The 21,660-nt window shown below is 37.1% G+C and overlaps 1 protein-coding gene and 1 long non-coding RNA gene across 3 annotated transcripts in view; one reads left to right on the forward strand and one right to left on the reverse strand.

Annotated features, from left to right (window-relative positions):
* The window catches only part of ANK3 (ankyrin 3), a 365,422-nt gene that overhangs the window by 291,453 nt on the left and 52,309 nt on the right, over positions 1 to 21,660 (forward strand). The window contains exons 29-36 of one of the 2 annotated variants that reach the window (XM_081569013.1): positions 10,654 to 10,865; positions 12,388 to 12,595; positions 13,654 to 13,750; positions 14,371 to 14,599; positions 15,196 to 15,321; positions 16,072 to 16,194; positions 16,644 to 16,670; positions 17,731 to 17,812. In XM_081569013.1, the coding sequence (XP_081425139.1) occupies positions 10,654 to 10,865; positions 12,388 to 12,595; positions 13,654 to 13,750; positions 14,371 to 14,599; positions 15,196 to 15,321; positions 16,072 to 16,194; positions 16,644 to 16,670; positions 17,731 to 17,812 (1,104 nt within the window). The remainder of the gene's footprint in view (positions 1 to 10,653; positions 10,866 to 12,387; positions 12,596 to 13,653; positions 13,751 to 14,370; positions 14,600 to 15,195; positions 15,322 to 16,071; positions 16,195 to 16,643; positions 16,671 to 17,730; positions 17,813 to 21,660) is intronic. The other variant, XM_081569014.1, reaches the window with a different exon arrangement.
* The window catches only part of LOC145537972 (uncharacterized), a 169,396-nt gene that overhangs the window by 6,086 nt on the left and 141,650 nt on the right, over positions 1 to 21,660 (reverse strand). The window lies entirely within an intron of this gene.

Consider the following 21,660-nt stretch of genomic DNA (forward strand, 5'->3'; position numbering starts at 1 on the left):
TTCCTCCTTATAGGTCTTAAGAATTGAAGAGTTTGAGAAATGCTCAGTCCTGGACTGACCAATGCAGTAGCCACTGGCTACATGTGGCCAGAGAACACTTGAAATAGGGCTAATACAAACTGAGATGTGCTGTAAATATAAATGTAAAATATACCAGATATATGAAGATTTAGTACCCCCCAACATACATCTCATTTATAATTTCTACATTAATTAAATGTTGAAATGGTAACATTTGGGATATACTGAAATAAAGAAAACATACTGTTAAAAATAATTTCACCTATTCCTTTTTTATTTTTTAATGTGGCTATAAATTTTTTAAAATTATATATATGGCGTGCATTATATTTTTTTAGACAGCACTACCATGGACAGTAGTAGATTTTGCTTTATACGTATTGGGTCTAAAATCTATTAGATTTTAAAATCAAAATCATTACTACCTGAGTATCAAAAGCATGCTTTGAAGATATGTGAATTTTGCTATTATTTTAAAATCCCAATCACTGTATTAGAACAAAATGTTGCTGAAGTTCTCCAAACAGTATTACAGCACTAGGAAAATATTTCCTCGCTTATTAACACTGCTTAACGTTCAGATGAGAGCAATTGAAATTTTATGGTAATACATTTTAGATTAAATAATTACATATATTGTTTTACTATAAATTGAAGTTGGAAAGGAAAATTTATACTAATTATGTAGCTTAACAGAAAATAAAATGTCCATAATTTATTGTCTAACTATATCAATCATATTTTAGAAACATGCTTTTCAGTTAAAAATTGCTACTTTGGTTCTTTTCAATTGAACTTATTTTTACTTTATCAGCCGTGAGACCAAACAGTGACCTTAAATTGTCAAGTTAGATCATAGAATCAGTTGAGCCCTGAAAAGTGGAGTATGTAGCTTTATGTTGCACACAGCACCACCTGTTGGAGAAATCTATTACCGATTTTGAAAAATTCTGGAGGAAAAAGTAAAAACTGAACTTAACCAAATCAGGACTGTGGTTGGAATGTAAAGAAAAAAAAATAGAAAAAGCATGCTAAAAACTATTAATTGAACCATAACACAATACTAATTTGCTCTCAGGCCATTGCCATATAAATGTTACTTTAAATCAATGTAATGATGCTCTCCATGTACATAACTGGACCAGAGCATTTCCATCACCCCTGCTAGTCAGGGAATAAAAACAGGAACAAAGCAGATGAGCAGTACTAATGCCAAGTTTTATACACGTCTGTGTAATGGACTTGCTAGCAATTCCATGTCTTAGTGAACCATTACTGGGTCCAAAAATAACATCAGACATCCTGTCACACATGTCAGGCGGGTGGGGGGGGGTGGTCAGCGTCCTCCAGGGACAGTGAAGGAGTGTGAGAGACTGGGCCATATCCTCCATGACCATCGGTGTTGGTGTGAATGAGACCGACTTGCGGACACCCCAGGTCTAAGCCCCTTGGAGCACAGTGCACGTCCATGTTTGCTCCACGTGCTGGGTTACTGACTGGTGTTTAGCTTTAAGACATTATATCTGATCCTGATTTTGAAGATAGGATTATACATTGTTTCTTGTCTGGATATAGTACCAACAGTTAAAAGAAGGGTTGAGGAAAGTTATGTAAGGGGGCTAATTGCTTAAAAGGCTTTTTATTTACATAAATAGAAAAGTAATCTAATGTGGAAGAATATTTTTCTAGAAAATAACGTGGAGAAACAGATGCAAAGAATATGAGGCTTCTGCAGTCATAGCAGAAAACCTTAGAATGATGATTCCAGTGTGGCCAAACATGCCCTCCCTCACTTCTCTTCCTCCAGGAAGCATACCCTAAAGCCCAGTCCAAGTTAGATCCACCTGGTAACTAGTCTACAGCACCTGGCCTGTCTTCTTCTGTAAGCAGCTTTGAACTTTGCTGTCTTCATGGTGGACTCTAAAGTTCATGTGCACAGAGAATGGCTCTGGTGACAGTCATTATGCCCCATGTACGTAACAGCTCTTAGCAGTGTTGTCTGTTCATCATAATTTGTTGACTGAATGAAGAAATGAATGACTTTTATCCAGCATGTGCTGTCACTCTTGGTGATATATTTCCACAGTAATTCAGTGACCCATACCTAAGAGAGAAAGCAACTTCTAAATGAATGGATGCCACAAATGAGGAGAGGAAGTCTGGGAAGCAGGAAAAGGGCATGTAATGATTAGAAATTAGTTTTCTAAAGATTTTCTTCAAGATATATGGTCGTTAGAAATTATAGGGATTGCTAAACCTGGAGGGAAAAACAAACAGATATGTCATTGTTTCCAGATATTCTGCATCATTAGCCCTCAATTACTTGTGCAAATCTGAATAACAAAGGTCTCTACCTTGGTGTAAAATAATGCTGATCCAGACAGATGAATAGTAGATGCCAGAATTCAAGGAGTTAAATTACTAAAATTATGGGACCTTTCTGTACTGCCTTTGTGACTTCCCATGAATCTAATTTTTCCAAAATAAAAATTGAAAAAATTCCTACTATGTTTTCTTTGAGGAAGAAGGGTCAAGTATATAATTTGAGGGTGTTTTCCTGTAAACTCATGGAGGGCTTGTTCCAAAAGTTGCATGTTCGGATGGAGCTGAACTTTAGTTCCAAGAAATGAATGTCTATAATTTTCTGAAATATTTCAGTGAGTATATTACAAGTGTGCTGCTGCTCCCCATATTCTATGAAAAAAAGAGTACTAGTTGCTCAGTCATGTCTGACTCTTTGTGACCCCATGGACAGTCGCCTGCCTGGGGTCCTCTATCCATGGAATTCTGTAGGCAAGAATACTGGAGTGGGTAGTCATTCCCTTCTCCACAGGATCTTGCTAACCCAGGGATTGAACCTGGGTCTCCTGAATTGCAGGCAGATTCCTTACTGTCTAAGTCACCAAATTTTATAGCCGGAGTTAAATACTATAAATTTATCTTTTATTTCCCTCATTTCCCCTAATTTATCTGCTACTTAATTTTCTGTTATTTGTGTAATTTTCTCTTAAAAACTGAATGAAATTAAAATGATAGCAGTTCTGATTTATACACTTGTAGAGATGCAAAACAGAAATAGTGTGATTTTTCTTTAAAAGAAATCCAAACTTAGATCTGCCACAGGCAAGCTCTATGGCTCTCCTCTATCTCCAAGGTTGTATGACCTTGGAAGGAATATGCAACCTAAGTTATGTCAACAGAACTGTGCTGGTGGTTTTGTATCATTTATTTGTCATATCTACTGCAGAGGAAAATTTCTTATCCTGATCTTATAAACTTGTAATGTAGGGCTCAGAGTTCAGGAATCTGTCCAAAGTCCAAGCTCACTGGTTTGAGAACTGGATTTGAACCTAAGATACCTGTCTACAAAAACTTTCCACAGACCGATACAAGCTAGCCTGCCCTTTCGAATTCTGATATTCTAAGACTCCATTTTTTCCCACCACTCATTATTAAATACTCCATTCTTAGAAGAGCAAACTAAGAGAACATTCACATGACCAGAAGTGAAACCCCAGATACAGAAATCATCCTTTGTGAAACCTTTAGCTTCTTTCCTTCTGCAGACTATTCACACTCAAACCTGCAGGTCACAAATAGCCTTTAGAAAACAGATTCCATGCAGGAAAGAGAGTCATGGACTCCTTTAACCAAGTTATCAAAACATTTATGACATGCCTGTAAGAGTGAGGTCAAACTGATCAAGGTGATGGTTTAAATGCTTTAAGAAAAACTTATTTTGTGGGAATGTGATTTCAATTCTCTTATTTATGATTCATTGTAGTATGACCTTCATAAGCATTCATATTTGCAAAGCATTTTATGATCCTTCTTGCTCTGTTGCAAAATCTCAGTTACAGAGAATGTTGTCACACCTTTTACCAAGAAGGAAACTAAATGAGTTACAAGGTACTTAAGGAATTTATCATTCATCAGCGAGGCAAGAATGCTGTAGAACATTAGCTTCCATTTCTTATTCCACTGTCATCAGAGCTTTCTGCTTCGGGAATGCGCCAGTAAGAAGTCATGTCATCTTTTGGATCAGGGTGTTTGCATATCTATCCACTAAGTGAAAGTTACTTAGTCGTGTCCAATTCTTTGTGATCCCATGAACTATACAGTCGATGGAATTCTCCAGGCCAGAATACTGGAGTGGGTAGCCTTTCCCTTCTCCAGGGAAGCTTCCCAACCCAGGGATCAAACCCAGGTCTCCCGCATTGCAAGAAGATCCTTTACCAGCTGAGCCATAAGGGAAGCCCAAGAATATTGGAGTGGGTAGCCTATCCCTTCTCCAGGGGATCTTCCCAACCCACGAATTGAACCAGGGTCTCCTGCATTGCAGGTGGTTTCTTTACCAACTGAGCTGTCAGGAAAGCCCTGATATCCACTACTCATCCATGTATCTATCCACTACTCATTATCTATCCACTACTCATTATCTATCCACTACTCATCCATTTATCAACCACTAACCAGTGGTTCAGTGTTAAAGAATCTGCCTGGCAAGCAGGAGATGCAGGTTCAATTCCTAGGTCAGGAAGATGCCCTGGAGAATGAAATGGCACCCCACTGCCACTCCAGTATTCTTGCCTGGGAAGTCCCATGGACAGAGGAGCCTGGTGGCTACAGGCCATGGGGTCCCAAAGAGTAGGACACGACTTAGTAACTAAACAGCAGCAGCAGCAGCAACCCATGTGCCAGCTAGTCTGCCAAGACACTGTGTTAAATAGTGGTTGATGTCCATTATCTGTGTGATTTTGCCCCTTCTCCCACCTGGGTCTTAGATTTTAATCTTCGCTCTAAAGCAGACCAGCTAAGTTAATTTGGGCAAGTCACTTAACCTCTCTGAACTTCAGACACTTACTTCACCAAAATGCTATGTGGGCAAAATAGTAATTGACCTGCCACAAAGTAGACATGCAGTAAGTATAAATTTTAACCTTCCTCCTGGCCAAACCTATTTCAGAACTCACCTCTCTCTTTTCCCTTTGATGTCTGTGTATGTAAGAGAGAGAGGGAAAAAAAAAAAAAAACTTTACCAGTAACGGATTTAAAAGAAAGAAAGAGAGGGATTCCAGGGTCCTTTCATTGTGCAGGCATTAGAATCACCCTGAAAAGTAAGATGCTCTTAATATTTTTTATGCCCTTGTCTCCTTTAATTCTACAGCTACGGAGTGGTTTAGTATATCTTTTTAAAGATCATTTAAAACTAATAGATATTTATTGTTCCCCCATCAGTACCTTTCTCATATTGAAATGTCCTTGTTTTTCTTGTAATCCTGTTCTCATGTTTTTAATAATTTGGGGTCTGGATACTTAAAGACAGATACGGGGTAAGAGTCTACTAAGACTTTGCTTCTCAAGTATTTCAAGTCATAAAGTCACCTGAGTTCAGTAGTGAAGTTTCAGGTTCCATCCCTGGGCTCCCAACTCAGAATCTCCACTACAGAAGCCTAGGAGTCTCTGCTATTAACACGTAACCCTGGTGTTACTTCTGATGTGGCCAGTTTGAGGGCACACTGCTCTGGGAGCTAGGTGACAGAGGACTCGCTAACAGCTTTAAAAGAGATTGAGTACAACACAGAGGGTCCCTGAGTCACTGGCAAATCCTAAAAGATGTCAGAAATTGAGCATGAAGCTTCTCCATTTACTGCTCATTTGCTACATCTGACCTATTTGGAGTTGCCTTAGTGCTTCACGCAAGGTAATGTGGCCTAAGTGTGACAAAGTGATCTCCATTACACAAAGTGGCAGTTCTTCCTAAACCCACTCCATTTGTTTCCAGGGGCAAAACATCTGTCTCTACCTTGTTGCTTTTCAGTCACTAAATTGTGTCCACCTCTTTGCAACCCGTGGACTATAGCATGCCAGGCTTCCCTGTCCCTCACTATCTCCCTGAGTTTGGCCAAGATCATGTCCATTGAATCAGTGATGCCATCCAACCATCTCATCCTCTGCTGACCTCTTCTCCTTTTGCCTTCAGTCTTTCCCAGCATCAGGGTGTTTTCCAATGAGTCAACTCTTCGCATCAGGTGGCCGAAGTGTTGGAGCTTCAGCTTCAACATCAGTCCTTCCAATGAGTATTCAGGGTTGATTTCCTTTAGAATAGACTAGTTTGATCTCCGTGCTGTCCAAGCGACTCTAACTCCTCACAAATGTACATGCACACATCCACAACACTCACAAACACAAGCAGCTAAGAAGTACACATTCTCACAAGTCCCCAGAAAGATGCCTTACTCCTTCCAGTGGGTCCAGACTGATTGGAGTAAGCTTAATACTCACAGGATACACACTTGTTACATTCCAGGTTAGGATATCTGTCTTGTTTGAAGAGTGTAATTTCATGGCAGAGTCCATGTAAATTGCTTGCACTATGTGGAATCCTAAGCCATTTTTAAAGGAGGACATAATCATAGCTTTGAGACTGAAGGAAAAAGAGAATCTACTTAGCTGATGGTGATGAGTTGCACAGCAACTGAAACAAACTATAAGAACTTTCTCAGTTGGAGCAGACATTATGAACTCTGGGAATTCACACTTTTTAAAATAAGCCTAATCCTGAGAAAGGAAACATATCTGCTCTGAATGGAAACTTTTATTCTCTGTTAAGTGCTGAATAAGTGAAAACTTGCCCGGAATATCTTCCTGAACAAACTCTTTGATTCCTTCCTGTTTTTTCTATGGTAGGCTTTTAAAATTATTATTATTATTTACTTTTGTTTTCTTTTTCTTCACTAGAGACTCAGTATTTAGGTTTTGACGGAGCAGAGGGGAAGGAGATGGTTAAAAAAACAAATATTGGACCAAGATTCCAGTTCCATCTTTGATCTGGGTTGACCCTATTTCTCTCCTAGTTAACAGTTAACTTGGTAGTGGTTAATCTGTAAAATGAGAATATATCACTGATCCAATTACCTAACCATCTGTTTTACCTTTCTACACATTTCTATGTAGAGTATGCCATAATCTCAGCCCTGTGTCTAATAGAGAAGGCGGACGCGTTCACAGTGGAGCGATGGTAGGCATGTATTGTAGGTATCAGGGGAATGAAAGGAAGTTTCTGTGAGTAGCAAACAACAAAACAAAACCAATCCCCTCCCGGAAGTGTAGGGATCTCCCCTTTATTTTATAGCAATTAAAACCACCCCAGCACGTAAAACCAAATGTAACACTCTCTTATTCCCCACCCTCTCCTCACTTCACCTCCAACTCCAATTCCCAGTGCTAACAGCATAGAAGGTTTCTTCTGCAAATTTCTCTTATAAAAGTATTCCAACATAGATTATACTTTTCCTCTAAAAAAGGATCATCTATGCATGTTGCTCAGCATCTTGTTTCTTTCCTCACTTTACACATATGTCAATCACTACCTGTCTGGCTCCCTCCTTCCCTCACAGCTCACCTCTAACGTCACCTCCTCAGAGAGGTGTTGCCTGATCCTCCACCCATTAGACTATAATCTCCTTGTGGCCGTGACTTTAGTTTGCTCTCTGCTGTACCCCTGGTGACTAGACCAGTGCCAGCACACAGTGTGTCCTCAGTAAATACTTGGGAAATGGATGGATCTGAATCCTCCTATTCACTTGCTGTGGGAGTGAGAGTGTGAATGAACTGACTTATCAAACAGTGCCCTTACTGATGGGCACACAGGCCCTTTCAAGCTGTAGTCATTTCAAGCAATGCTGCTTTGCCCGTGCTTATAAGAGAATGTCTTCCCTGGTGGCTCAGATGGTAAAGCATCTGCCTACAATGCGGGAAACCTGGGTTCAATCCCTGGGTCGGGATTGTCATCTGGATTGTCATCGAGATTCTTCTCCTGGAGAAGGAAATGGCAACCCACTCCAGTATTCTTGCCTGGAAAATCCCATGGACAGAGGAGCCTGGTAGGCTACAGTCCATGAGGTCACAAAGAGTCAGACACAACTGAGCGACTTCACTTTCCTTTCTACTTTATAAGAAAATGGGATTGCTGGGTCCAGGGATAGATGCATTTTCATTTTGAATAGAACATGCCCAATTACACTATCAAAAGATTATTGCTATTCATACCCACCAGCAATGACTGAAAGCATCTGTTTTCCCCCAATTTTCTCTTGATATTATTGGTTTTTAATCTTACCTGGAGGTGGGTGTAGCAGGAGGTTGAACTGTGTTTGAATTGGTATTTCCATGTAAATTACCAAGATTGAATATTTTAATATGTTTATTGGCCGTTTTCTGTGAATCTCTTGTTTATAACATTTTGCCAGTTTGTGCTGGTTTCTCTGTCATCTTGTTAACAACTTGTAGCTGCCGTTAGTATTGAGCATATTAGTTCTTCATTTGTTATGTGTGGCTATTACCTTTCCCAGCCTACCTTTTGTCATTCGTTTACTATTTTTGCCGTAGAAAGCTTTACATTTGTATATAGTCAAACTGCCTTTTACAGGGAGCTTAGCTCAGTGCTCTGTTGTGACCTCGATGACTGGGATGGGAAGAAGGTCCACAAGGGAGGAGGTATATGTATAATATAGCTGATTCACTCTGTTGTGCCGCAAAAACTAACATAAACTCAAAACTGACTAAAGCAAAAACTAACATAGAGTTGCTTCCAAAGCAACTCTATCCCAATTAAAAGAATTTTTTTTAGGAAATAAATGTTATTTAAATTTTATAAAACTGCCTTTTAGGCCTCTGAGTGTCCATTGTTTTAATTTATTTTTAATTGGAGGACAATTGCTTTACAATATTTTATTGGTTTCTGTCATATATCAAGGAATATGATTCAGAACATGAATCAGCCATAGGTATGAGTGTCCAGTTTTGAATATGAAAGTTTCTCCTATCCAAGGCTAAAAGATAGTCGCTTGATTTTTTTTGGTGATATTTTAATTTTTAACTAATTAAGTCTCTTGTCCAAAGGGAATTTTTATTAATATACGGTAAGATATAGTGATTGAGCTTTAGCTTTGTTCTTCCAAATAGATTTTCAGTTATATCAACATCATCTTTTAAATAAACCATCTTTTCCTGACTGAATTAAAGTTTAGATGTATGACTTTGATTTAAATATACTAAATATATAATAGATATATAAAAGTAGATATATATGGACTTACATATATACTATATATGTATATATGTGTGTATGTGTACACATATATGAAGGTAAATCTATTTCTTGATTCTATTTTGTCTCCCTGAGCTATTTGTCTGTTCTTATATATTTCTTATACTTATTTTATGTCTCTTTATATAATTCTTTTATTGTGATATTTCTAAGTTTGCAAATCTTATAAATTTCCCCTTACAAATCTTTTCTAAAATACTTTTCTACTCTTCTTAGTCTCAAATATTATTTTGTATGTTGTTTAAAATCATTTATTTTCATTAAACGTATCAGAATTCTGCATAAAGTTGGGCTTTTGAAAGAAATCCATTTGGCTTCACTGTAGGAAGTGGACTGGAGTAAGGGAAGGCGAGGACAGGGAGATGGTTAAGGGGTGGTATCAGTAACGTGGGCTTCCCAGGTGATAAAGAATCCACCTGCCAGAGCAGGAGATGCAACAGACCTGAATTCAATCCCTGGGTTGGGAAAATCTCCTGAAGAAGAAAATGGCAACCCACTCCAGTATTCTTGCCTGGAAAATTCCATGGGCAGAGGAACCTGGTAGGCTACAGTCCACAGGATCACAAAGAGTCAGACAGCTGGTTGAAACAGGGTCTGAACCACAGGGATGACAAGAGAGTACACCATTTCCAAAATAGAACCAACTGGACTTTGATCTTTGGATATGAAGTACAAAGGAAAGTCAGTGAAAGCTAGCAGACTGGAGGACTGGGCAAGGTGTAAAACAAACTGTCTACCAGAGTTAGGACTACAGGGAAAGAAGTAGGTTTGCAGGTGGACAGAAGGGAAGAAGATGCGTCCACTTGCAGGTAAATTGAGCTTGATGGATGAAGGCCATTGATGAGTAGACAGATAGTGGTGATGATACAGATAATTTGGGTAATTTAAAAATATTTTAGGGACTTCCCTGGCATTCCAGTGGTTAAAAATCCACCTTCCAGTATAGGACGTATGGGTTCAGCCCCTGGTCAGGGGGCTAAGATCCCACATGCTTGCAGCCAAAAGAACAAAACATAAAACAGAAGGAATATTGTAACGAATTCAATAAAGACTTGAAAAATAGTCCACATCAAAACAAATATTTAAAAATATTTTAGAGATTTTCAAATAAAGTTCCAGAGTCTTTCACACACTTATTTTCTTGTGAGGCCCTCCTATTTTATGACTCATTCTTACTTTGGGCAGTTGAGGGCATTATTATAAATATTTACAGAAATAATGTATCTCTTCTTGAAGAGTAGAAATTTATCCATTTGTGGCAAAAGGCCAGTTTTTGAAAATGTTTATTCCTCACTAGTAGAAATTATTTTTCTTCAAGTACTGCATGTGAATAGTGTAAAATATTTTTGCAAAGCTTAGTATTATTTTAAGGTCACTATAGTTTTCTCTATATCATAAAGCTCTGTTTTGACTACTGAATCTAAATAATTTCACCTGTCAGAATTACACATCAGTTTGTCTCAAGGTATTGTGTAGATAGGCTTATTCTCATGGCTTTTTCATTCATTTTTTCTTTTCAGAACTTGACAGCCTGGAAGAGTTAGGGAAAAAGCGCATCTGCAGGATTATCACTAAGGATTTCCCCCAGTATTTTGCAGTGGTTTCAAGGATTAAGCAAGAAAGCAATCAGATTGGTCCTGAAGGTGGAATTCTGAGCAGCACCACTGTGCCCCTTGTCCAAGCTTCTTTCCCAGAGGGTGCTTTAACGAAAAGAATTCGAGTAGGCCTCCAGGTAATGTTCACAGAAAGTTTTCTCCTTGGTACATAGAGAGAGCATGTGAGCATGTTCTGCTCTGAAAACTGCTGTCATGACTCATCCTAATGATATATTGCCAACTGAAGCACTGGGCCGTTGGGGGAATCATCAATCTATTTTAAATAAAAAGTATAAAATTAGCTAAGTGGCTTATCAAAATAGGTACATATTTTAGGGTTTTTCTGTTTAGATGTTATCACTTGGTTTCTGATGAAAGATCTTTTTTTTTGTCATAGATTATTGGTCTCAGTAATGTGGAGCAACAAAGCACCAAAGAGCACATATACTGTTAAAGAAACAAACCATATTTCATTTGGTTTATAATATGCCACATCACAAAAATCAGTAATAGTGAAACTTGCAAGCTTTCAAATTTTAGTTCAAGCAAATCATAAATGCTGGGTTTTATCCAGCCAGTTGGAACCTGTTTTGGTTTGGAAAGCTGGCTGAAAATCTTGGCAAGAATGGTCTTTCTTGCATTTATTGATTTCTGTTAGAACCTAGCCAGAACTTTTTTTTCTTACTGAATAAGGAAAATAACCTGAAATAACTTTGTTTTGTTACTTGATATAGTAATTAATAATTTAACTGAGAGTTCAGTAAACATTTGGAGTTAAAGAGACTACCTTATATTTCAGTATTTTACCAAATAGCAAAGAAACAAAAAAAAAAAAGAAGAAATTAGCCTTGTTAGACTAGAATTGGCATCCATTGAAATCTCGTATGCCTTTTTGTTACTTAACTCTGGAAACATCCATTTTTGCTTGAGTATAAGTTGCCTTTGTAGTATTTTACTAAATGCCCTGCATAGATTTAAAATATACTAGACTCAATGTCTGTTGCCCTTCGGATTAGACCGAGAAGTTTCTCTGCTCTGAGATCCGATTCCCTCTTTCATGCAAGCCCATGCCTGTGTTCTGCTGGGGACATACTCGAGCTGTTAGTTTCTGCTACAGTGCTGTTTTTGATTCATTCTTTCCTGAAATAGAAAGGATGAATAAGAGAGACTATTTTTTGCCCCATAAATTTTTAATAAGTTTTCTTTAAAATAACAAAAGTTCTGGGGGGTTATAGTCTGTTCCATATCCAAATACCAATAAACATATTAAAATATGCTAAACTTCACTCAGTAAAACATCTAACATTAAAAAAAGACAGACAATACCAAGTGTCAGCAAGTACTCAGAACAACTAGAACACTCACACCTGCTGGTGAGAATTAGAAATGGTCCTGCAACCAGCATTTTGGAAAACATTGTGGTGGTTCTGTTGTAATGGTGGTCATATGTGTACCTCAAAAAGCAATTTGGCTCTTAGATATATAACTACCAGAAATCCATACATATGGCCATCACAAGGCAAACACAAGAATGTTAACAGAAGAAGTAAGACATTTTTTGGTTGCTGTTTTTGGTCTTTTCCTCCTCAACTAAAAAGTCAGCTTTCTGATAAGAGAAAAATGTCCGACTTCATTTAAGGTCCTCTTTCTTGTCTCTAGGCCCAGCCTGTTCCAGATGAAATTGTGAAAAAGATCCTTGGAAACAAAGCAACATTTAGCCCAATTGTCACTGTGGAACCAAGAAGAAGGAAATTCCATAAGCCTATCACAATGACCATTCCAGTGCCCCCAGCCTCAGGAGAAGGTGTCTCCAATGGGTACAAGGGAGATACCACACCCAATCTGCGCCTTCTCTGTAGCATTACAGGTTTGGTTAAGTTGTTGCTGTTCTTGCTGTTTTTGCTATAGCACTTGGAATGATTCTGTATAAAGACAGAAAACCTTTCAACATCCCTGTTACATTATAAATAGAGTATAAAACAAACAAACAAACAACATTTTACTTGTCCATCACCTCGTCTCTATTATCCCTGTGATTACTTCTTGAAGATGCTGATAGCATGACAGTTAAAATTCAGTGATACCATTTTTCCTGCTTTTAAGTTTAGTGTAAATAATAGTGCTTTTTAAAGGTGATTGAGGTATTCCTGAATTTACTGGAGCATCTGGTAATCTCTCCGTGACTTAGGTTACTGACCTAGCAACACCCTGTAGGCTATAGGAAATTGGATGGACTCTGGGGAAAACAGAGGCTCCCACAGAGCACCACCAGTAGGGAAGAGCCCAGTGAATACATGATTCTTTTTACCTACTCTGTTCACAAGTGTGATCCAAGAGACTAAACATGCAGGGTTTAGGTGATAGGCACCTTTTGTGATAAGCTCCCAGAATCCAGAGCTAACGTATCATCTGATTAACCTAACATGATGTTTAACTCAAAGTTCAAGGTTAAGATAGTTTTCTCATTTGTTTTTTTCTAAAGAATAATGTTAATGACTGGTTCCCCTTTTAGCCTGGAAAATTAAAGTATTACAGCAGTATAAAATGGACTCCCTCTTAACTTTAAGATAGTTCTTGCCATTGTTGTATTTTAAAAAATCATATTGTCTACCTGAGGCAACAAATCTTTGCACTTGTAGATTGTGGCTTAAAATGAAGTTGTGTGCCCCATGTTTAAGCCATTCGTTAGTATCTAGACAAACAGAAAAGGTAATTTTTTTTCTAATCTAATATTATCTTACAAGGAGATCACTGTAAGCTGGTAAAAGGAGAGTGGAGCGGAAAACCACCTTTAGTGCATGTCATTAATTGAAAGTGTTCAAGTTTTATAAGTTACTGGCTATACAGAAAGAACAGGATGATGATAAAAATTTTACAAGGAGCATATCTATAATAAAGTCAATATATCTGCTGTTGTTCTCTCAGGGGGCACATCGCCTGCTCAGTGGGAAGACATCACAGGAACTACTCCTTTGACATTTATAAAGGATTGTGTCTCTTTTACAACCAATGTTTCAGCCAGGTATGGAAATAAAGGCTTCCAAAGGCACTAGGAATTGTTTTTTATTATCTTTTGGAAAGTAAAAAAATGTTGTGCTTAATACCAGTATGATTATTCTTTAAAATGCTGATGGTAAAGTTTGGCCTAACTCCAGAAATTTTAAATTCACTTGGATGTCATCTTAGCTAGTCCTCACAGGAAGCTGTAAGATGGTAAACTTGCTTCTTCCAATAGAAATTCTTAGCAATTCATTAAAACTAATAGGATTTTCCTTTCTCTCCTATTTTCTACCATAAAATTCTTGTTCCTTCCAATGGTGAAGTAATAAATTCTTAAACAGGAGTAGAAAGGAAGCCTTATTATGGGTATGTATAAGATGGGAAGGAGAGTTTTATGGAAAGGAAAATAGAGGAAAAAATTCCTTAGCATTTTCTTAGCAAAATCATAACAAATAATAAATGTAGGGTTTCTTTGTTTGATAAACACAGTAAACATCTTTGCTCTTTGTTTAAATGAACAAGTAATGTTTTGGTTTAGTTCCTTTATATATTCTACTTTTTTAAATGGTAATTTTTTTTAAGATTTGGCTTTGAAATCTCATTTTTATACTTTTGTTACTGTTTTGTTTTTGTCTTCCTCAGATTTTGGCTTGCAGACTGCCATCAAGTTTTAGAAACTGTAGGGTTAGCCACACAGCTGTACAGAGAATTAATATGTGTTCCATATATGGCCAAATTTGTTGTTTTTGCCAAAATGAATGATCCTGTAGAATCCTCTCTGCGATGTTTCTGCATGACAGATGATAAAGTGGACAAAACTTTAGAGCAGCAAGAGAATTTTGAGGAAGTTGCAAGAAGCAAAGATATTGAGGTACCTTGTTTTCAGCAAGTTCATTCTATTACAGTCTCCAGATACGGAGTTTTCTTTTTTATTTTGAGGTCATAATATAGCATGTACTATAAATTTCAAGTTCCTTGTTAATTTTAGTTTTCATTTTAAAAATTTGATACAGATTCACTCTTAAATAATTTTAAGTATCTTTGAGACTATTTAGTTGGTTAAAATGCACCACCAAGGAATCTAGGTTATGATCACAATTTTCCTGTGGCTACCTAAGTTATTATCATAGTCACTGTCTATACACATCACCATGATTTTCCACTTTTCAAACCAGTAATCAGTTAAGTATCTAAGAGTCCAAAACAACTTTCAAACTCTATGGATAAGTGATTGATGTCAGGCACATTCTAAAATATGTTTAATATTGGGAGAATAAATCTATAATTCTGTCTTTTACATGTCCATGTTACAGTTTCCAATCACAGTTACTGTGAACCAATAATTATTTTTGGGTAAACAGATGTAACTGCCCAATCAGAAGACAAATGTGACATAGAAACATATCAATCTTAGAACTCTCTCAATTTAAGTTAACATTAAATTATGTATTTCTTTTACTCTAAAAGGTACTTGAAGGAAAACCTATTTATGTTGATTGTTATGGAAACCTGGCCCCACTTACCAAAGGAGGACAGCAACTTGTTTTCAATTTTTATGCTTTCAAAGAAAATAGACTGCCATTTTCCATCAAGGTAAATCACCTTCAAGAGAGATTCTGTGGATTTTTTTTAATACTCTTAAAGATTAAAAAAGATTCTAATCATTTATTCTGTTTAAAATATCCCACCGAACTTCAATTCATAGGAATGAGATCAGATTTTTGTCCTAGTTCTGTGTAAGTGTACTTCTGAGCTAGGAAAACTTTAGAATTAGTAAAAAGAGTTTCTGCCTTTTAAACAGTTAAGTGATCATTTATATTTAGACAAATGTTTGTAAGCCCAAGCAATGTAGACCAATAACATGCATCATATCTGGAATGCTCAGTAATCAAATAATGGATGAAATCCAGGTTGAGTATTCATTTCATCTTTATTTCTGGTCGAGCTCAGGGCATTCTGGAGAGACCGTCTTCCTCCTCAGAGAACCAAAAGATATAGGGCAATTGTTTTATTATTTTTTGCTTTCATTATTGTTGTTAAAACTGAGGCTTTGGAAAAAAAAATTTTGGACAGGAAGAAAATGAATACAACTCAGACTATTGGATTGTCAGGATGAGACAAGCCAACACAACATTCCTGTGTTTAGACTATTGATTGGGCATTCTAAATCTTGCCAAGTTTAAATGTGACTATGTTGGCTGACATGAGATTGTTATCACCTTTTCCCTTTACTTTTCCTGCCTCTCAAAGGGTCCCATAAAACAAACATGCTTAACTCTTACATGGACAGGAATCCTCAAGAAAGTCTCTTTATATAACTGTCAACTACCTTAATTCTTCTAGATTAGAGACACCAGCCAAGAGCCCTGTGGTCGTCTGTCTTTTCTGAAAGAACCAAAGACAACAAAAGGACTGCCTCAAACAGCTGTTTGCAACTTAAACATCACTCTGCCAGCACATAAAAAGGTATCTTTTAATACTGGTTTATTTTAACTTTCTTTCCCTGCTTCTTGAAGAAGTAGACCCTTGGTGTGCAATTAAGGAATGCTTTGTAACATGATTAAAGCTCTTGAAACTCAAGTTTTATTAGTCTCTTTGTGTAGATTGACTAAGTCTTGTGACTGTGGTGTCAAATTCTTATGGTTTGTATAATGGAGTCCTCTGTTTATTGCTTCTGCTTCTGCTGGTAGTTCATAGATTTTTTTTTTTTTTTTGCTTTCAAATAATGTCACACATTAATTTGCCATGGATATGTAGCTCTTGATATTTTTTGTTGGCTTCTTTTGGTTTACTTTGCTTTCTAAAGCAGCTTGCATTTTGTGCTCCCTATTCAGTCCTTTTCATATCCTGATATTCTTTTCCCTGCTGTCCATTATAATATTCCTTGTCTCTGCAATGCATCTTGGGACCAAAAGGAGACAGAGTCAGATCAAGATGATGAGGTAATATGAACACTTCTGCTTTTACTCTATCAGAGATAGACTAGAAACAGAATCTGTATAAAAGAAGGTGCAGAGGGCTGAAGTGTGGGAAACGTATTATATTTTTGCAGATCTTAGCTTAAATGAGGTAAAGGATACATATTTTTTTCTTAAAGAATAGTTTACTCTTCCACATATACAGAAGAGTACTTCAGTACATTTAATAAAATTAAAATCCAGCTAATGACTTAAAAAGAGAAACTGAAGTTTTTTAATTTAGCATTTTTAAATGTGATAGACTGGCATGTATAAATATACATTTGTGTGTATTTTCACCTAGTATCTACTGTATAACTTTTAAATCAAAGATGGTGATAATATATGACATTTTATGTGTTTTATGTACTGTAAAATATGTGCTCAATGGCTATTGATAAATATTTGATATTATATTAAAAGACATTTATCTTGGCCATTTTTTAAGAGTATAATTGTTCAATTAAGTTTTGTAAGTTATCTCCTAATATTTCTCCAAGTTATATGATCATTGGATTTTTAAAACTCACACCACAGTAATATTAAATAGAATCAGCAGCTTTAAGATTCAGTAACATTACTTCAATAAAGCCATTAACCTGTTTGTAATCTCATCTACGTTTTATGCCTATGAACATACAGAAACAATAGCAGTAATCGGAATGATACACTTTGTGTGCCTTTTTCCTTGAATGTACTCACAAAGAGTGAGTGTGCATCGTGATGTATGTGCTTTCAACATGAACAAATTTAGGAGAATTGATTGCTCAGCCTCAGGAGTCTCTGTAGCGCTCGTCTTTTATCTGTAGTTCCCTGTAGTCCGCTGTGTTGGTGCTCTTATTTTGCTGAGTGATAGTTATTTGGTTAAGATATTGGGGTGGGGCTGCAGAATCTCAGTGGGGAACTAATATTTCCCTAAGAAAATCTGTAAGAAGAAAAATAAAGACAAACAAGATATCGACATGCCATTCTACAAAATGTTTCAAAGTGAACAAAATGTCACAAGGAACTGGAACATAATCGTTCTCTTCTTTTTCTTTTCCAGACTGAGAAAATGGATAGACGACAGAGTTTTGCATCGTTAGCTTTACGTAAGCGCTACAGCTACTTGACTGAGCCTGGAATGAGTGAGTTTCCTAACACATTTACTAATCTACGTGGGTTTTTATAAGAAGAGACATTTTTTCTATACAAACAGAATTTTGGAGTCATGTGAAAGAAAACTCAATGGCAAAAGGAAACTGCCTACAGGAAAATTTTATCATGAGATCTAAGTAATATTTTGTACATAGTTGGAGATACAAACACCCCCAGATCATAGCTTTAAAAGTTTTTTTAAGCCATTAGCTTTTTTTTTTTTTAGAATTAGAAACATCTATCACTTGACTTTGAAAACCCTGATTTCACTTTGGTTGCTAACTATGTTAGGAGATAATACTATACCAAGATTGGTTTAAATCCATGCTAAAAAGAGAAAACATTTTCATACATGTGGGATAGTATAAAAGATGATAAAGTAACTCTGGTCATCATTTCATTTGTCTTAATATGGGTAGGTCATTCTAGCTTAGTCCTGATTCTTTTTTTCCCAGTTGGCAGGAATTAGATTTTCCTACCTTCCTGAGGTAGTATTTGTTTACTGATTTCTACTTCCTCCCACTCTCCCTCCCTCCCTCTGCTCTTTATTAAATATCAACTCTAAGGTTGGGCTTTACTGGACCAGTTAAACCCTTTTCTTCTCTCAGTAAATGTTTTGGTTCACTGTTAACTAGCTTGCAAGTATCAAGGCATAGATTCATCCAGTCATATTCATTCATTCTCTCCCTTTGTCTTCCCTCCCCACTCCTTCCCTCCTCCTTATGGTTATCACCTCCAGTGATCACGGCCCTCAAGATAACCCTCTCCACCAACAGGAACTAAGAGTATGTTTGACTGATGTGGCATAGTGCCATTTTAACCATCAGAGGAGGATTTATGCAAACATTATTTTTAAATTAGTGAATCATTTCTAGCTGCTTCCCATTACTCACAGTTGCTTGAGTTCAAGGAGGATTGGAAATTTACCAGTAAGAACCACAACTATTGTTTCCCATCTTTCCTGAATTCTTATTTCTTTGGGCCAACATAACGTAGTAAATATGCAGCAGAAAACTACTCCACTACTTCGCTTAGGTGGTCTTAGCATAATCTTCTGGAATCCATCCCCCGGAGAGCTTTCACATTCAGATACAAAACAGGGAACATAAGAGAAAGGAAACCCAACCACACTCATGAATGTTCTTCCAGATCTCTTTTTTCCTCTAGCATAACTATCTAAATCTTTCCAAAACCATAAGGGCTGAAATTAACTCTCATTATGCTATAAAGCAGGGAAGGTGTGTGTGTTTAACTAGATGTATGTATAAATTTCCTAGATAGAAGTTTCCCTTGAGATACTATTTTGCCTCAAAGCTGGGGCTTTTGTGGCATGGCCGTTTGGGACTCCCAGGCCACATCCTTAAGCTCTGGACAAGCTAGCTCCTATCCTAGCTGATTTTTGTGCCCTAAGGTGTTTGTTTGGGGAATATATGAGTTGTAAGGTCAGGTGCATGTACTAAAGTCAATTGAATTTTTCCCACTTCTGAAACGGTTGCTACTTTTTAGTTAGCTTCATGAAGGTATATATAGTTTGTCTTCCTTGACTTTTGATAGAAGGAAGAGGGTTCTCTTCTCTGTTTTATGAAAGGGAGCCATAATGGTGGAAAGAAGAATGGGAAGGAGTAAGAAAGGACTAAAAGAAAAACTAGGGAAATGTTATGACCCCTAAATTGGTGTTAGAAGAGAAAGTGAATACAACTTTTCCCATAGTTCCTTGTCCTTTCCACCTACCCAACCCACCCAACCTCCAAAAAAAAAAAAAGATTCTGGTGTAATTCAGTGCCTGACATCCATTATTCCCTTTGTTATAAGTGAAGAGTGAAAGTCGCTCAGTTGTGTTCAATTCTTCGGACCCTCTGCCAGGCTCCTCTGTCCATGGAATTCTCCAGGCCAGAATACTGGAGTAGGTAGCCGTTTCCTTCTCTAGGAGATCTTCCCAACCCAGGGATAGAACCCAGGTCTCCCACATTGCAGGCGGATTCTTTACCATCTGAGCCACCAGGGAAGGCCTTTATTATAAAGGGTATCACCAAATATGTATCATTAAAGCATAAAATATGTAACTAATCAGTAAAATGGCTGCTTTGTGCAAAGCATAAAACCATAGATGTGGTTCAGAAGACTTCTCTGCTTAGTGGAGCCAGACTTGAGTGGTAAAACAGAGATGCTCTGCCAGTTTCTGCTAGTTATAAAAATAAGTCCTTCCTTGAGACATTGAACTGAGCCCAAATCACTGAACTGAAGGAAACCCTAAACCTTCCATTTGCAGTGTGGTGTTCCCAAAGGAATTAAATAATATAATATTGAGAATTATGACTAGGAGGGGTAATGAATGGGTGAGTTTTTCCTTAGTTCTTCCACTTCTCTTTAGAATAATATGTAAGCCTAGAAAAGGATATGTTCTGAATGTTTGAATTTAAATGTACACTAGGAATGAAAATCTTCACCCTTGTGGGAGTAGCTGCTAATCCAAGGACTGGATTGTAGCAATGGCACAAGCACAGCATGAAGAGGAGCGTAAAGATGAAGCAGATTCTCATTTCCTCTTCGAGTTTCACTCTTATTCTGAACCAGTGCTTTCTGGGAGCGAGACTGTACTCAACTTTGACATAGAACTTAACCCTTGGCAGGCATTCCAAACCTCTGTGACCAGCTTGGTTTGTTTCTTAGAACTGTAGAAATAGAGAGGACTCGGTGTGTGCTTGCCATCCCCCAGCGAGTATGTGGACTTCATCTGTATGTTTCTTGTCCCATTGCCAGAAGATGCTGGTATTAAATCCATCTTTCCTAGTGGTAGGTCTGCCTCATGGCTTCTCCAGTGTTTGGGGTGTCCATGAGTCCCATGAATATTCTGGGAAGGCCCCAGAATTGGCCCCTCTGTTATTGATTAAACATACATACAGATATATTCTGTATCCCACCGTAGATACTTAAATATGGGGTGTTAAAAATACGACTGTGCTTTTTAAATTTCCCCCATGATACCTTTTGAGAATTAGAAGTATAATGGATTATGAAAAATATCTGAGATAAACTATGTGATTTTTGTCCATAATAAAGACAAACCAGACATGGATATATTCTGTTGCAGAGGGATTTTTTTTTCATATGCAGTATTAAATATTTTCATAAAAATCTCAAAAGGTACCAAGACTTCACATCTCATGGAAAAAGTGTACTCTTCTTTCTAAATACTCTTGTGAAAGTATTTTTAAAGTTTGCACATTGTGCATAATATGGCATAAAAACTGTATTACTTCTTTGGCTCGTTTGCCATGATACATCGCGCATGAGAAAATGTTTTCAGTTGCTTTGCTTGCTTATGGTAACCATGAACCATATTTCTGGTTTTTTTCCCCCTTTGTGTGTGTGTATGTGTACACATGCATTCTAAAATCATTTCATATTATGTTTCTTTTTTTCTTCACCAAAAGGAATATACTGCATGGAAAAGATCAATGCAAACATTCCTTTTCTTTGTTTTTTTCTTTTAAAATTCTGACTCAGAAAATTTCTTGCTCTTATTGGCTTTTTATGGGTGTGAAGCATAACCGAATTGTGCATGGAAGATGCAAATTTAAAATCCAGTGGCTTCACAGTTTGCACATCAGTTGCCTGTCACTTAAAAGTTATTTTGGATTCTGCATGAAATAGGCTTGAGTGGTTTTCTAAAATAAGAGTTTTAGACATTTAATGTATAGCTATGCACATTGATATGGTTCTGAGTAGGTGGCATCTGTATCACTAAGAGGTTCAAAAAGAGGGAACATTAGAAATTACTGAAATGAGAGTTATATGGTTGTGCAGAACAAATATGTACCTATACAGGCAAAACAGA

The sequence above is a fragment of the Giraffa tippelskirchi genome, chromosome 2 (genome assembly GCF_054371585.1).
Source record: "Giraffa tippelskirchi isolate mGirTip1 chromosome 2, T2T-mGirTip1v1.2.pri, whole genome shotgun sequence".
Classification (NCBI taxonomy): Eukaryota; Metazoa; Chordata; class Mammalia; order Artiodactyla; family Giraffidae; genus Giraffa; species Giraffa tippelskirchi.